Below are 15,602 nucleotides of genomic sequence, written 5' to 3'. Positions count from 1 at the left end.
TGCCTCCCTCTGTGCCCCGGCGCGGCTCAGCTCGGAGCGGCGCTGTGGCTAAAGGGCGGGTTGGAGCGCTGGAGCCCGCGAACGCGGTGCGGACGCTAAAACCTGTGCTTCTTAAAAAAGTGTAAAACACTGAACAATCGGTGCAGAGCGGCGGGGGGCGGAGGAAAGGCTCGGGTCTGTGCTGGCGCTCGGAAGTGACAAGATGCGGCCCCTGGCTCCTCCTGCCGGGAGGGAAACATTAACTTGTAGCTCTGCTGTCCTTTGGGGTGAAAGTGGCTAAAAAAAAGCACCTCGCGGAGCACAGCCCGCGGCTGCGCAGGCGAAAACGACAATGCAAATCCCTATTTTTACGGTCGATGCGTTTACACACCGGCCGTTCTCTGGAAATCCTGCGGCAGTTTGTCTACTTGAAAATGTAAGTTGAAGAAAAAAACCTGTTCCGTGAGGTACTGCTGTGACATTTACTGTTGTGTGCTTGGCCTGAACACTCAGCACTGCATTGCTTTCCTTTACTCGGGACTGCTGCTTGCAAAAGGTGTTTCCTGTTGCTCCAGAATACAGACAAATTAGTACAGGGCTACTCATTTTTCATCAGAAGGATGTAATGCACACTTTGTATTTTTTGTGGGCTTTAAAAAATATTTTTAAAGGAAAATATACTGAGTTAAGTGGGGAAGAAAGGCTCAATTTCTTAGGAACAGTTCAGATTGAAGGTTCTGAAGGTTTAACAAGGATTCAGAATGAAACCTCTGAAAGGTAATGCACTAACAGAATCAATGCTCAGTAGTTTTTGAATGAAGGATTAAAGTATGGACTTTGGTTTTGATGCAGGTTTTCTCCGTTTCTTTAATTCTGCCTCTTTCTCTCGAAAGAAAGAGAGGGAGTACAAACCTGGACCTGAGTTGTGCACAGTTAGTCAGGTTCAGCTTTAGCCAAGTTTAAACCGTTTTCAAAAGTTGGGTGGTTATTTTAGTGCAATTGACAGAAGTTATCCTCAGGGTGTAATGAACAGTTGGTACTAATTGGTACTGATTTCTACAAATTAATTATAGAACTGGATTAGAAATTTAAAGACCATATATTATTTGTATAGTTACTCCTGATGACAATTGTAAGAATGTGTGTAGACCAGGCAATGGTAATAGCTTGTACTAACAGCAAGAGTTCTAAGTTCCTAAGCATATTCCTAGGTGTCATACAATATTGCCTAAGGTCAACTCAAGATACGACTGAGAACATCTCACTTCAGAGGTGGTTTTGGCCCCATGACATCTAAATACTCTCAGAACCATCTCTATGTTAGTACCATGAGCTTCTGATTGAATTTTTTGTCTTAATTTTACTTCATTACATTAAGGTATTGTGAGGACTGCTGACTTGCATGATGCTTTTGGAATGCAGATGCTGTGAAGCTTTTTCTACAGTATCTCAAGGTGAAGGGTTTAGTGTCTGAGTTAAAACTAAAGTTCTAATTCAGCATTTATTCGAATCTTTCAGAAAATGTGGTGCAGCCAGCAGCAATGCTTCCGTTCTCTGCTTCCCTCAGGCTAAGCAGGTGCTTTAAAGAGCAAGTCCGGAGTCATGCAAGGGTGGGAAAACCAGCCCTTTGTGCTTGAGAGGTGCCACTGGGTGGCAATATTTCCGTGAAGTTCTGGTTTTGTTAATAACATTTTTAGTGCTCTGTGTTGGGGTTTAGGGTCTTTACAGTGATTCTTACTGTAAAATGTTAGAATGGTGTTTAATTGTGTAGAATTTCATTTGCAAGTACAGGTCTAATGTACATATCACCAATTGTCTGATATCTGTAGTATGGGATTATTGGCTGAAAAGGATTAAAGTTATTAAAGGAGATAATTGCAGTTAGGCAAAGTTTTATCTCCCACAGGTTGAGCCTGACCAGGTCCACTTAGTACTTTGTTTCATTTGTGTTTCAATGTTTTAAAAATCAGATTGCCAAATCTGGCCAGTCAGCATAGTTGTGGGGAAAGAGCAGTGGAACAAGGGCCAAGTGGGATGTTATGCAATTGCTGGTGCTCGTGTGTCTGGGATCAATGTTCTGCTTGGAATGGGCAGGCACATAGTGAGCTCCAGCAATTTTGCTTCGTTTTTTTTTCGAGTTTACCTCTTCTCAGCTCCTACTGAGTTCATGTGTTGTTCCCATCGTTTAAAGGGTAGTAGCCCTGAGTAGCCCTCAGGGCCCTTAGGGTTAGTCACCCATCTTGGCTGTTGCCAGCACTACACGTCTTGCTGGCAAGGGTTTTTCAGAGTGATAAAAGAAAAATTGTGGTTATTTTTAGATTATGTTAATAGTGACTTCTCAGTGTGACTTTAATTACAACTTAAGAGATTGTGTTCCTGGAAAGACACGAGTTTAAGTTTTTAGCTGATTTTATTTTCACATGGTTTATGAATTTCCAAGCTAATAGGACAGATACCAGAAATTCCTGTGTATCACAGTGGTTGAACTTGTTATCCCATTTTTTATGCTAATGAAATTACTGTATTTGACAGAAAGTTTGAGTCTGCATTTTGTGATGTGCTTTTGTTGTTTCATTGTTAGGACTTGGATGAAGGTTTGCACCAAAAAATCGCAACAGAAATGAACCTTTCAGAAACAGCTTTCATCAGAAAGCTGCACCCTGGAGATGATTTTACCAAAAGTGAGTGTTTCTGTTTACTCACCAAAGTAACTTAGGAGAGAACAGGAAGACACTGTGGGCACATTTATAAGGTGCTAGTGTGTAAGACAGCAAAACCAAATCTTGGACTCATGCTGTATCTTGCATATGATAGTAATAAGCCTTTTGCACCCGGATTCATGTATTTCTGCTCTGTCAAATTCATTTTACAATATGCAAACATTTATTATTCATGTATTAGACAATTTGAGTGGTTTTTACTGAATAAACATGTTGTATGTAGAAAATCTCATAAAAATGCTGTGAAAAGGTCTTTCAATTAATATTTTCTTTCCTATTTATAATATTCTGAGATAATTCCTTATTATACAAGCAGAAGAATCGAGATGGAACATGCTCATTCCATATGTACAGGACTACCAAGTGAGTAGAATCTGGCTTGGCTGTTCAGGGAATCATCACTGGAGTCATTGTAATGTTGTTTGAGTTTGTCACAAAATCTCATAAGATGTCTGTGGAGCCAGTACTGGAAAATACAGGTTTCCAGCAAAAACCGGGAAATCTGAAGTGGCCCAAACCAAACCCTGGTGCTTGTCAGTGGGGCATGTATATATGAAGGGAGGAGAAATGGAGAGATGCTAGGCAAGATAGAAAACATCAGACAAATGCAAACTTCATTCAGAATCACTTTTTGGATTATTTCTCAGCTGAATCAGTTTAGTCTGCTCACTTTGCAGCCATGTGATGGCATGAGCCAAGGGACTGGAACCCCACTGACCTGGAGTTAGGTTCCAGCTTAGGGCATCATGTTTATCATCTTTGTCATTTGATTGATTGCTCAGGGAGTAGGATTTTCTACAGTCTGTAATTAAAAATATTAAGGATCGCATTAGCTATAATTGTTTACTCCTATTAATAAATTGGAGTTTGTTGCTCGAAGCAAGAAGTGATAATACATTTAATTTTTCATGTTAACACCTTGCCAACATGTTTAACACATTTTCAAGTCAAGCATCTCTAAAAGCACATCTCACCTGCTCTTTTATCATTAAAGTGCTTTTGATACTAATGGGACTCGTTTGTGACATCAGACCCACACAGCTGACAAAGAGGTGCACAGTTCTTTCACAGGAATTCAGTCGCTGAGCTGCACCTGAGGGCTGTGTGTATTGAGTGGCAGTGGGAACAAAAGGAGACCAGAAACATCACAATGTCATTTATCATCTGTGTCTGGAACATTGATTGGTGTAATGTGGGCTCCTGGACACGGAGTGTGTGTTTGTAGGAGTTTGTGATCAGTACATTTCATTCAATTTTAATTAAAGGAAAAAACCAGAACAACCAACTACATTATTTTCGGGATACATTAATTTATAAGAGTACAAAATGACTTCTTAGTGCGAGTGCAGGTGACTGTGTCAAGCAGCCAGGCAGGTGTTCTGGGTCACAGCTGCCTGTCTCTGCCTGGGCCTGGCTGACTCGGTGTCCTCCTGCCTGCAGCTCCAGTTTGGGTGGGGCAGTGCAGCCTCACCGCTGTGTTCCTGGGGCAGCCCCGAGCCCCTGAGGTTCAGCCACAAGGTTTTGCTGGGATTCTGTGTTCCCCTTAGCTAGAGGGCTGGCTTTAATGCACTGATTTTCACAGGGGCAATGACAAGACTTGTTTGGACTTTTTAAAAGACATTGTTTCTTTTGAATGCTTTAGTTGCATTTGTATGATAATTATTAACTTGAAATACATGTGCAAAAGCTGTAGGAAACCAGGTATTGTACACTTGGGCTCCAAATTTAAACAACAAGCAAAAATACGATTTCTAGTGAAGTGAAGGGTTAGTGTACATCAGATACTTTTCCCAGACTGGACTGGCAGTTTAAGCAAAATAATTGATATCTGTCCTAGTTCCAATATGGGTTCTATTATACCAGCAAAACTATCTTTAACCCCTAAGGGTAGCCCAGTGCACAGGTGTACAGAGATCACAATCATGCCTTTGTGGGATTCCATTATACACAAGGACATGGAGGCTGTATCTTTTAAATTCCCTCTTTTATTACAGGTTACCACAAATGCCACAAAAATCACAACTTACAAGCACACTTATGATTAGTAAAGTGAATATGTATTACACTATTACAATTAACCCCTAAGGGTAGCCCAGTGCACAGGTGTACAGAGATCACAATCATGCCTTTGTGGGATTCCATTATACACAAGGACATGGAGGCTGTATCTTTTAAATTCCCTCTTTTATTACAGGTTACCACAAATGCCACAAAAATCACAACTTACAAGCACACTTATGATTAGTAAAGTGAATATGTATTACACTATTACAAATTATTATCACTATAGTACAGCTGGAATCAATAATAGCAGCAAGTGTATATCACTACTCAATAATGAAACTTATCAATAATATGGCAGTAGGTGTACTTACATTGCAGACCAAACCAAGCTCAGAAGTGTGTTCAGAGGGGACCCAGTACAAGAATAAGAGTGTCACTTCAAAGATGGTCTGTGTCCTGGAATTTGGAGTCAGCTGTGTGTCCCTGGCAAGGGTCCATGGTCTCATAGAGAGTTTATGCAGACTTGTTTAGGAAAAAGAAAAATCTACAGTATGGAAAGTTCTTAGAGCACAAAGCTCCATTTTGAGTAAAAATTAAGTCACTTTTATATTGTAGAGACATAAGAGAGCCACTTCAAGAAGCCAATAGATGCTGTTAATTTCTATTTCTCACCTGAAACAGCCAATGGATGATGTTTTCTGTTCTTTCACACCAGTTTTTATTTTTCCAGGCTGTTTTCCTTGTTCTTTCTGTTCGAATGTCCGGTGGCAGTTACCGTTTCTTTCTTTCTCAGTTTGTTTTCCAGTTTCTTCAGACTATTTTTCACCTCTTCGGGTGATAAGTTACAAACTAAGGCTGTTACAGTTTGTTGGATTTGTGCTCACCAATGATAACTTGGCTGTCTCTGGTTTCTAGCTGCCCAGCAGCACTGCAGAGGTCCTGGCTGTGTACCTCAAGGACGCTTCTGATTCCTGGGCTGGAAGGTGTTCCTGCTCAGCAGCTCCTTTATTAGGAGGTGCCAGTTGTTGACCTGACTCAAAAGTGATTCCAAAAATCAGTACAAAATGAGTTCCTAAAAGTATGTTTCAGAGTGATTATAGCATGTATTTTGATAACTGAAATGTAACGGCTGTATATAAAGTGTTGAGATAAGCTGAATAAATAGACTTCTTCCACAATAACATTTACATAAACTTTATTTTCAAGGTTCTTGCTTTGGACTCAGATGGTTCACCCCAGCCAATGAAGTTCCTCTCTGTGGTCATGCTACACTTGCATCAGCTGCTGTGTTGTTTCATGTACAAAGTAAGTTTACAAACTATGTATGACTCTAACTTTTAGGAAATTTGTTTCTAATTAAGATCTCTGTTTTCTACAATGAAGGCATTTAAATATTCAGAACATGTAGAGACCACCTCTGGAGATACCTCAGGTATTGTCTGTTACAACTGCTCTGTAATTATAAGGCTCTAGGCTGATGCCTACATTTGGATTTCAATGCCCTACTCTTGCTCTTGTTTAAGAAGAGTGTTAAGTATGCAGTTATCATCTGGGAGAGGTACAGTAGAATTTGATAAATAGAGAATATTGCTCTCTCTGTTAAAAGGAACTTCCCATTCATTTTAGGAACATGCAGGAAAGATCCCCTGACAATTGCCGTATTTATTAGCATCAGCAGAATGTTCATTGTGTTAGTTGGGAAGTTTGTCTCAGCATATAGGCTTTGAGCTTTTAGCTTTTTCTGAATATACTGAGTGTGCTGGTTTGAAAGCAAACTCCAAGTCAGAAATACAATTTAATAGGAAAAACAAAACAATAAATGCAACAGTACAAAAAAGAAACTACTGACAGAGTCAGAAAGCAACCTGACACCCTGTCAGTCAGGGTGTTGGGTAGTAGTCTGATGAAATGGTGGCTGCAGTCCTCCTGGAGTGATGGCTCTGTTGGAGCAGTGATCCTGTAGATCTGCTCTTCCCCTGAAGGTCCAGTGGCAGCTCTTGTCCTCTGGGAATGCAGTAGGTAAGGGCTCTCTGCTAGTCCGAACCCCAGATTATATCCGTGTGGGAATGCTTGGCTCTCCTCTTGGGGTGAAGCATCTCCCAATGGGAGGATGTAATTCTGTGGGTCCCTGACAGCCCATTGAACACAGACAGCCCCTGAGGGAGCCAGCAGGGATGAGCAGCAGATAATGAGCTCTGCCTCACCTGCTTTAACAGCTTGTGGAGATGATAATAGAATACACACTATTAGTTGCACCCTACATTGTAACCTAGGACACTGAGTTACTCCAAGAGCTACAATAATTTAGATTCAGATTCTTATGTTTGATAATGCTGCAATGTTCTCTCTCTAGAAAATACAAATTCAGTTCTCACATTTGTGACACTGAGTGGGGAATTAAAAGCCAGACAAATGAAAGATCATATTGTCCTGGACTTGCCACTTTACACGACGTACCCACAGGTCAGTCAACATTTTATTAGAGAAAAGCTTTCAAGGAAAGTATATGTTGATGTTTGTATGTGTATGTAAGCATGCATACATATATATTCCGTTCTTTACAATGTGGGGTTTTTTTTTGTCTCAGGTCCTTCAGGAAGTAGAAGAATTAATAAAGGTAAAAAAATCTCTGTGTTGTCTTAAAAGCACTTTTATCATAGTTCTACTTATTTTTATATATTAAAATGGCTGAAAAGTGACAACAAGGCACTGCTTGGTGTACTCCTGAACTTGAAACACCAAACTTCAGATGTCTAAGTCATGACTCAGTAGGTCAGGAAAAGGAATTCTCCAGTGATTCAGCTGAACTTGTGTCTGCCACTGTCATTGACTGGAGTGTTAGTACTTATTTCAGTGGCATTTTTCAGCCTTTTGTGTGCATGTGAGCGCAGTCTAGTATCCTTGCCCTCTTAGAAGAGGGTTCCTAGTTTTCCTTCTATGTTGACATATATGAAACTCTTAATACCTACCCACATTCCCATCCATGCACTTAATGCATTTGCTTTTCTTGCTTGCATGTACTTGAGGGCTGCATGAAACACCTTACATAAGCCCTGTTCAAGCAGGGAATGTGTTCTACAAAATTGTTAAGGAAATGGTATTTCATATTCAAGTGATGATGTTTTTCCTTGTCTCTTTTTTGTTTCCACCAGGCAGCTGTTGGTGACATGGTTGTTCAAGATCTTCGGTATTCGCCTGACACAAAGAAGCTGTTAGTCCGCCTCAGTGATACTTATGAAAGGTGTCGTAGACTTTTTTGTTAAATGAAGTGTGTAGAAACTGAGTTTGCTTGTTTAATATCCGCTCCTTACAGGTATTAACTAGAAAACAGGCTCTGTTATCTTGTTTTAAATCAGGTGAAGGTTAAAACTCCAATTGAAATTTCTATGTTAAATTGGTATGTGCACTTACTGAACCTGCAAAGCTGAGTAAGATCAGTCTGAAATCTGTCTCCAAGAAAAGGTGGTGTTGGAAAGAGTTTTAACAATGGAGTATTTTCCACATTCATCAGAGTCTAAAATGATGGAGTAACCTAGCAGGAAGTCAGCAGTCCTGCTTCTAGACAGGGCACATTGACACAGTGTCAGGGATTCTTACTCCTGTTTGCCTGTAATCTGCTTGTGCATGCTTAACACATCATAAGTGGCTTTAAATACAAAATTCCAGTTCACGTTGTTCCAAAGCATTTGTTGATCTCAGAGAGCTGAATTTCATTTTCGGTTCAAGTGTGAGATATATATTGCTGAAACACAACTGCATTAATCAGGCCAAATTACAGTTACTGCATACTTGAGGCTTGGCCTAACTATGTTTAAAGATTGGGCTAGTGGGGAGCTAGAAATAACCTCAGCTGAGCACTTATATTTTTACTCTGTTACACTTGATTTTGTAGGTAGGTGTTGTCGTAGGCTGCTTTAGAGTGCTATGAATGGTGTTAGTTGTCTGCTTGCCCTGAAAGGATGTGGAGTATGTATTCTGTGCATTCTGTAGTGTTGAAATATATCTTTCAGTTACTAATATGTTGAAACAAAAGTGTGCTTGTTCTTTCTTGTAGCTAGTGCTCCAGGATGCTTTGTTTTTAGAAATAAATAGGAAATGCATCACTTGAGCTTTTTCCTCTGCTCAGAGTGTGTTATATTCAGGGTGGTTTTCTGTCAAGTGGCATTGGGAGGGCAATGCTAGGAGTCTTGTCTCCCCTGATATTTTAACGTGGCTGTTTTGGATTTGTCGAGAAGATGATTTTTCAGTTTTATTTTTCTTTTTAATACTTAAATTCATGTAAAACAAAGAATATGAGCTATTGAAATATTGTATTCAAGGTCTGTGTTGGAAGAACTGAAAGTGAGTGCACAACACTTCTTGTCAGCTGAAAAGACTGGGAAGGTGAAAGGACTCATACTCACCCTTAAGGGAAATTCCAGTGGAAAAGGCCATGATTTTTACTCCAGATATTTTGCACCTTGGTATGGAGTTCTGGAAGATCCAGTTACAGGTATGTGTTTGTGTGATAAGTGACTCTTACTCCTTTTTCAGTTTAATTAAAAGGTTCTTATTAAACTCCACAAATCTGTTGTTGTACTTTGGAGTCTCTCTGATAAATGACTGTTTTATATGGATGGCAGGAATGTGCTCATTAAACTGAAAACTTTCATGACTGATGCCAGCTCACTCAGAAAAAGTCAAATCAGCTTCTTGCTGTAATTAGGCCAAATATTCCTGCTAAAGTATCGTAATTGGTACTATTTGTCATTCCTACCAGTTGTGGCTAATGATGAAGCCCTCACCTACGCAAAATTTCCTTTGAAACCAGAGGATGAGGAAACAATACTGCTTTACCATAAATAATTGAAATTAAAAAGCCTTAAGTTCTGTCTGTTGTGCAAGTGCTCAGATTTTTTTTTTTTGTCCTAAACACACATGGCACTTGATTTATGACATTTACATTTTGACTATGCTTGCTTTATAAAGTAGTGGTTCTAATTTAATTTTGTACTTTGTTTTCTTCTAAGGATCTGCCCATGCTGTTTTGAGCAGCTACTGGTCAGAGCAGCTGGGGAAGAAAGAAATGCTTGGTAAGAGAAACTTTTCTTGCAAAGTTTCCCATTAATGTAAATCTACTCACTAGAAAGGAAAAGGTTATATTGTTATTACAATCCAAACTGTAGGGATAACTCCCTGTGCAGTTTCTCCATGCGAATAGAACATTACGTAGTAACCTCAAAGAGGTAATCTTTGAGGAATTGCTTTCTTTCCTGCCCACCAACATGACACATCATGCCTGCAAGGGAGTTTGGGGTGTTGGTTTCTGGGTTTAACTCTCTGCAGTTAGTGTTTGATCTTGACTTCTGGATTTTAGTTCTCATGACCTTTCAGCGTAACTGAAGGTTGGTGAACCTCAGGTGATGTTGTTTGTGTTTTGATTGAATTTTACTTTACTGCTTGGTCTTCATGGATTTCATTTTGGGTATCGGTTACTTTTCAGTACAATTTGAGCAGTGTTTTCCTTTCCCTTCATGTATGTTAAGGTGAGACTAAAACAACTAATGATTTCCACCTGATTTTGGAATATTGAGAATTGCTCCAGATGAATCCTTTCAGTGACTTACTTAGGAAACTTAGGGTTTAGAATAGCTAGTGTTGTTATGATTAGATGTGAAGACATGATGTATTTTTAATATATATTTTAATCTGTGTAGGTATAAAGGTAGTTTTGCTCAGGATTATGAACATTGATGTGGTGGCAAGGAAGGAGATAAGAAGTAATTGTGACTTAGATTACAGGAACAGAAAGAATGTGACTGACCTTCATTTGTGATTTTGCTTGCAGTCTTACTTTTAAGTGATTAAGCCTTAAAGGAACCTGAGATGACCTCTTAAATCAAAGAAGAGATTTACTGGTATTCTTTCAGTCATTGAGATAGGCTTATTAGATCATATAGATGTTGTTAATCAAGAAACTCCAGAACCTGGTGGGGAAAAGAAAACCAAGAGAAACTGTTAATACATGACAACATAGATAAAGAGATTTGGGTGTCTCTTTACTTCTCATGTTTCTAGTGCTTTGCCAGATAACAGAAGAACAAGAGAAGCAAAACAAAACACCCTTATCTGTGCCTGGTTCCCTGAGAGGGGGCAGAGCATTCCAGTTCTGTGCACAGCCTTTGGTAACATCTAGTTCAGAACAGAGATTGGATAGGTGAACTAATGAAGTTCTTTGTCCATAGAAGTAAACACTGTTCCAAACAAACAGCTATATAAGCCTTTCCTGTATTTGGTCAAATGAATCTCAGAATGGATTTTCTTGAGGATGTTAAGACTTTAAAGGATCCACAATGACCAAGACCACCTCCATCATGGACTGAAGGAAAGGTTTAACATTCTGTTCCCCAGATCGTATATTTGCACCACACAAATCTGTGATAGTTTTCACAATGATGGGGGGAAAGAAGTCTTACCATACTTTCTGAAGAGGAGAAACTGGCTTTGGTAGTGCATGCTTATGGACTGGCTGTTTGTCAGATTTTGACATTTTTGGGTGTTAGTGTGGAATTTGAACTCTTTCGTGCCATCTGTAGACACTACTTTAAGTACTCAAACACATAGGAATGCTGTCTGTACTTTTATTTGACACTTTCCACCTGTTTTTCATTTTCATGTATTTTGTATATACTGTCTCATTTCCCCTTTTAGAGAAACTATCTCAAGCAGCAAAGATAGTTGATACTGTAATTAGCTTCTCTAATGTGTTTAGCACAAAGGAAAAAGTCCTGTCTTTCCATAAGATAGGGTTTTTTGATGTTTTGTTTTTGTTTTATTCATGTATGCATATGTGATAGAAATCATACAAACCAGATTTAAACAGAACAGGTTAATTTGGTGTCCTGTCCACATGTGCTCTCAGTGCGTATTTATGTAGTACTGGGGTGAATTCTATTACTAATGGGTTTAGTTGGAAGGGATGGTAGACATTCAAGATGGTTCCATATCACCAAAGATAAATAAGTAAGAGCATCTTTTGACTTTTTAGAAACCTCTGTGGTTGCTTCTGTAATATGTGATACTTTTTATTGCCAGAATAAAGGAAGATTTTCTTCCATAAAATGGAAGATCTGCTTGTTCGCTGATAGATGGCATATGAAGTAACATAAAAAAGAGGAACATTAAATCTGTTGTCAGATCTCTCTGGCTGTTGTGACCTCTAGGAGGAGGTCAGCTGCATCTCTGCTGAAGCATGAGACTGAATTTCCTGTGTTTGGGTTCTCTTCCTACTATTATTAGACCAGATTGTCAAACAACAACCACCTTCATCAAATACATACAGAATTATCTAGTAATTTTACAAGGTGAAATATTTTATGATCATTCTTGAAACTATGTATGTGTCCTTGAATTTAAGCTGATGGGTCAATCAGGGTTCAGTATCAGTCCTTGCCTTTCTTTCATTTGGGAAGTCTCTGAAATATTTAAAAATTATACTCTCTCATATGAGATGCATAGACTTTCATCGTTTCTGACGAGTGCAGTGTCTAGAAAGTGTCTGTGTGTTCAGCCTTTCACATGGTTTTCACATTTCTAAGGTAGCATAAACATGCATAAGGAATTTCATATAATCAAGCAGATTAGAGAAGACTTCCCAAATTATTTTGATGTAAAAGGGCTTATCCAGGTCAATTTTTCATCTCCGGTGAAGCTAGAGGAATCATGCTGTACCTGTGTATTTCAGACAACTGTATTAATTTGTGGGGAAGTTTGGGGTTTTTTTACTGCCTTTTAACTTCTCTGATTCCTTCCCAGTACAGGACAGGTTTATAGTATTTGAGGGTTGGTTTGGGGTTTTTTTCAAGAGGAGGAACCAAATAAAAACCACCACCAAACAATACCATCAACAGCAAACCACAAAAAATCCTCAGAATTTGCTTTATTAAGGTAGAATAAATCTACCTGTATTTAAGTTTTTGCTAATTTAAATTCTCATGAAGTCAAGTGTTTGGCAGAGTTGTAATCACAGCTTTCACCTTTCCCAAGTACTCTCTACACATAGATTGACAGCATCAGATTTATATATCAGTGTAACATTTCTGCTAAAGGTGAGGTGTTTCCCTCCATCAGTCACCAGATTTAGCCAGCTTCTTTCTTGGAATAAAAATGGTCCTGGAGATCTTAACTTCACTTATGTTAAGGACCAGGTACTTCTTTCATCATTCCTTTACAGGGCTTAGGAAGTCAACCAAAATCCTAGTGATTTCTTAAAACAGATGCTATTACAAGAGTGGCACTTGTTCCTGAGTTGAAGTCATTATGATGACATGATGAAGAAAATCCATTACTCCTGTAATTGCTTCTATAAGCAAAGGTCATTTATATACATATGTGGAGAGAAAGCTCCTCCAAACCACAGAATGCTATTAGTCCAAGGCCCCTGGCTGCCATGTGGATGCAGCAGTGTGTAAGTCTGTGCTCTCACATCATTGTGCCTCAGGTTAAACACAGAGGAATTCGGGACACATTTAGCAGTTATATATTGTTTCTACAGATCAGATGGTACATACTTGCTTTGTAGAAGATACATATAAAATCTGTAGTATGTGGTATTCCTAGGAAGTGCAGACTTGTAATAGATGTGCAACAGCTTTGTGATCCAGAATGTGAGTGTACATCAGAAACACTTGAATATCTTCAGAGGCATTGCTATTCAATTAAATCCTCTAGTTACTGGCATGTTCCATGAAGGTCTGTTTGCTCTCAGGCATAGTGTAAGATGTCACGGCTTCTCTGTAAAAGAAAGAACAGATAAAGTAGTACTGTCACATAAGCTTGGCTCGAACTTCCATTTGTGGGTTATTTTTTGCTTTGTCTTCTATTTTGGAAATGTCTTTAAAAGTCAAATAAAGTGGACTTGTATCAAAACCATTTCAGTAGTCCTGCCAGGAAACAGCCAGTACTGGCTGCACTTTTAAAGGAAGAAAAAGAACCCCAACTAAGCTCTGAGAATCTCTTCTATCTAAGTCTGCTGTCACGAGGGAGTGGGAGAGCTTAGCTGTGTGTCCACACTTGGCAATAATAACTGGTCAAATTTAGCATGGTCTGGATCTTCAAGAGTCAAAACTATTCAATCGAAGGCACTACTCCATCGTAGATGGTGTTCTGGCAAGTTAAAAACAATAAACTTTCATTCTATAAATGAAAGAACAGAAAGTATCAGTATCAACCTTTGTATAGCTCCTGTTTTCACCCTTTTAGAGTGTTTGCTTTGTCTGAGAATTTAGTGTCCTGTTTTAAGAAGACCTTACTTATCAGCACTGGCTGAGAATTGGTTTTAAAGCGTGCAGCATGTATGCCATCTGTTGGAGAGCCTGTGCTCTGTTGGGATCGGAATGCTGTCTCCACCCAGTTTACAAGTGGTGGGTTTGAGAGGAAAAATATGCCTTTTATCTTTGAATAGCTTCTGATTTAATTGCATCTTCATCCATTTATAGCCTTTTAGAAAAGCAACACTACAGGAGACTCAAATCTTTGCTAAATGCCATCTGAACCAGACCATTTCCTGGTCAAGTAGTTGTGCAACTAAACTTGGACTATTGGAACAAGTTACAGGCTCGACATGCTAAGTGAACATTATCATCCCAGTTGTGCATGACTAAACAGTTTAGGCAAATGCTTAGTTCTGTAATTAGCTACAAGTGGAAGACTGTTTCTACTTAAACTTGATCCAGTTGTATTGAATTATGTATTCGGGATTCTTTAAAGCAATAGCTGTGCCTGTCTGAGAATTGGGTGCCAGTTTGTGACAGCTGAAGCAGCATTTCTGTTTCTTTGTAGACTTTCCACTGCCTGTGTGAGTTTTATTTATCCCTTAGCCAGACACATTCTGTGAATGTTCAGTGCCAGTAAAGTGGCTCTTCATTCTCATGGAGATAATACTTGGTGTTCTTCATTCTTCCCTCCAGAAACTGTGTCCCATGAAGGGAGAATTCAAGATTTCTTAGATACACAAAGGAAAATTAGTTGTCTATGGCACAACAAACTGTTCTTCACTATTCGTGTTAACTAGCAGTTTTGTCAGATTCAGTAGACAGGTTGTAGCAGAAACAGACCCTCAGCTAATCTTCACCCTTCAAGAGAATTCATCCAGGGTGTCCCTGGTACAGTGTTGCCCTGGTGCTGCTTGCTTTCTGGAGACACAGGCCTCATTTCCCTGAGTTTTCATGTGCTTCTAAATAATTTGTGATCAACAGTAGGTCTTTAACTGTGGATTCTTGTTTCCATTCAGCTTTTCAGTGTTCCTGTCGTGGAGGAGAGTTGAAGATTTCTGTGCGGGGTGACGGAAGAGTTGACATTGCAGGGCAAACTGCTGTTGTATTGAAAGGAAACCTGACTTTCTGAAGAAATTGTCGCTCCTCTCCCACACTTTGATATTGCTCATGTTACACTGATTGTATCCAAGCTCTAGGCAGTGAATCATCACTGTCCTCAAGAGTCTTTGAGTACTTATTGCCTGGTTTTAAAAATTGCTTGAAAATACTGTCTTGTGATCTTTGAGATCCTTGGTATTGCTTTCTTCACTTTCATCTCACCACTTCATATGTACGCTGACCTCAGAAAATGTCCAAGCGCAGCTGTCATGTTTTTCTGCTTTTACACGATGCATTTCTTTGTTTCCAAATTCCATGATAAAAGCTGTTCCTGCTTCCTGGAGTGAACTGTAAACATCTCTGATTGATAAAATAATCAGGCTTTTCCCATAGTCGTCATTTTCTGCTAAATCTGACTTCATTTCTTTAAAACAAATCTTTTCTCTGCCACATTTTGAAAGGACACTCATATGTCCATTAATTTACTCGAGTTAGAACATTTAAAGATAGAGACAGTTTAGAAGTGTGCCTTGTGGTTCTCCTTTAT

The 15,602-nt window shown here is 39.2% G+C and overlaps 1 protein-coding gene across 1 annotated transcript; it reads left to right on the top strand.

Moving 5' to 3' along the window:
• Positions 1-217: 217 nt before the first annotated feature.
• On the top strand, positions 218-15,086 carry PBLD (phenazine biosynthesis-like protein domain containing). Its single transcript, XM_009083431.1, has 9 exons — positions 218-415; positions 2,561-2,660; positions 5,910-6,008; positions 7,057-7,166; positions 7,291-7,320; positions 7,856-7,944; positions 9,023-9,195; positions 9,713-9,775; positions 14,974-15,086. Exons 1-9 carry the CDS (start codon positions 332-334, stop codon positions 15,084-15,086), a joined length of 861 nt encoding a protein of 286 aa, XP_009081679.1. The 5' UTR covers positions 218-331.
• Positions 15,087-15,602: the final 516 nt, after the last annotated feature.

This window comes from Acanthisitta chloris, unplaced genomic scaffold (genome assembly GCF_000695815.1).
Source record: "Acanthisitta chloris isolate BGI_N310 unplaced genomic scaffold, ASM69581v1 scaffold8001, whole genome shotgun sequence".
NCBI classification, from domain to species: Eukaryota; Metazoa; Chordata; class Aves; order Passeriformes; family Acanthisittidae; genus Acanthisitta; species Acanthisitta chloris.
Note: the sequence above shows the minus strand (reverse complement) of the source record. Positions and strands in the feature narration are given on the sequence as shown.

Coding starts and splice junctions, on each gene's coding strand:
- PBLD (XM_009083431.1), top strand. CDS start 332: ATGCAAATCCCTATTTTTACGGTCGATGCGTTTACACACCGGCCGTTC. Junction 7,945..9,022: donor CTCAGTGATACTTATGAAAG/GTGTCGTAGACT, acceptor ATTGTATTCAAG/GTCTGTGTTGGAAGAACTGA. Junction 9,196..9,712: donor TCTGGAAGATCCAGTTACAG/GTATGTGTTTGT, acceptor TTTTCTTCTAAG/GATCTGCCCATGCTGTTTTG.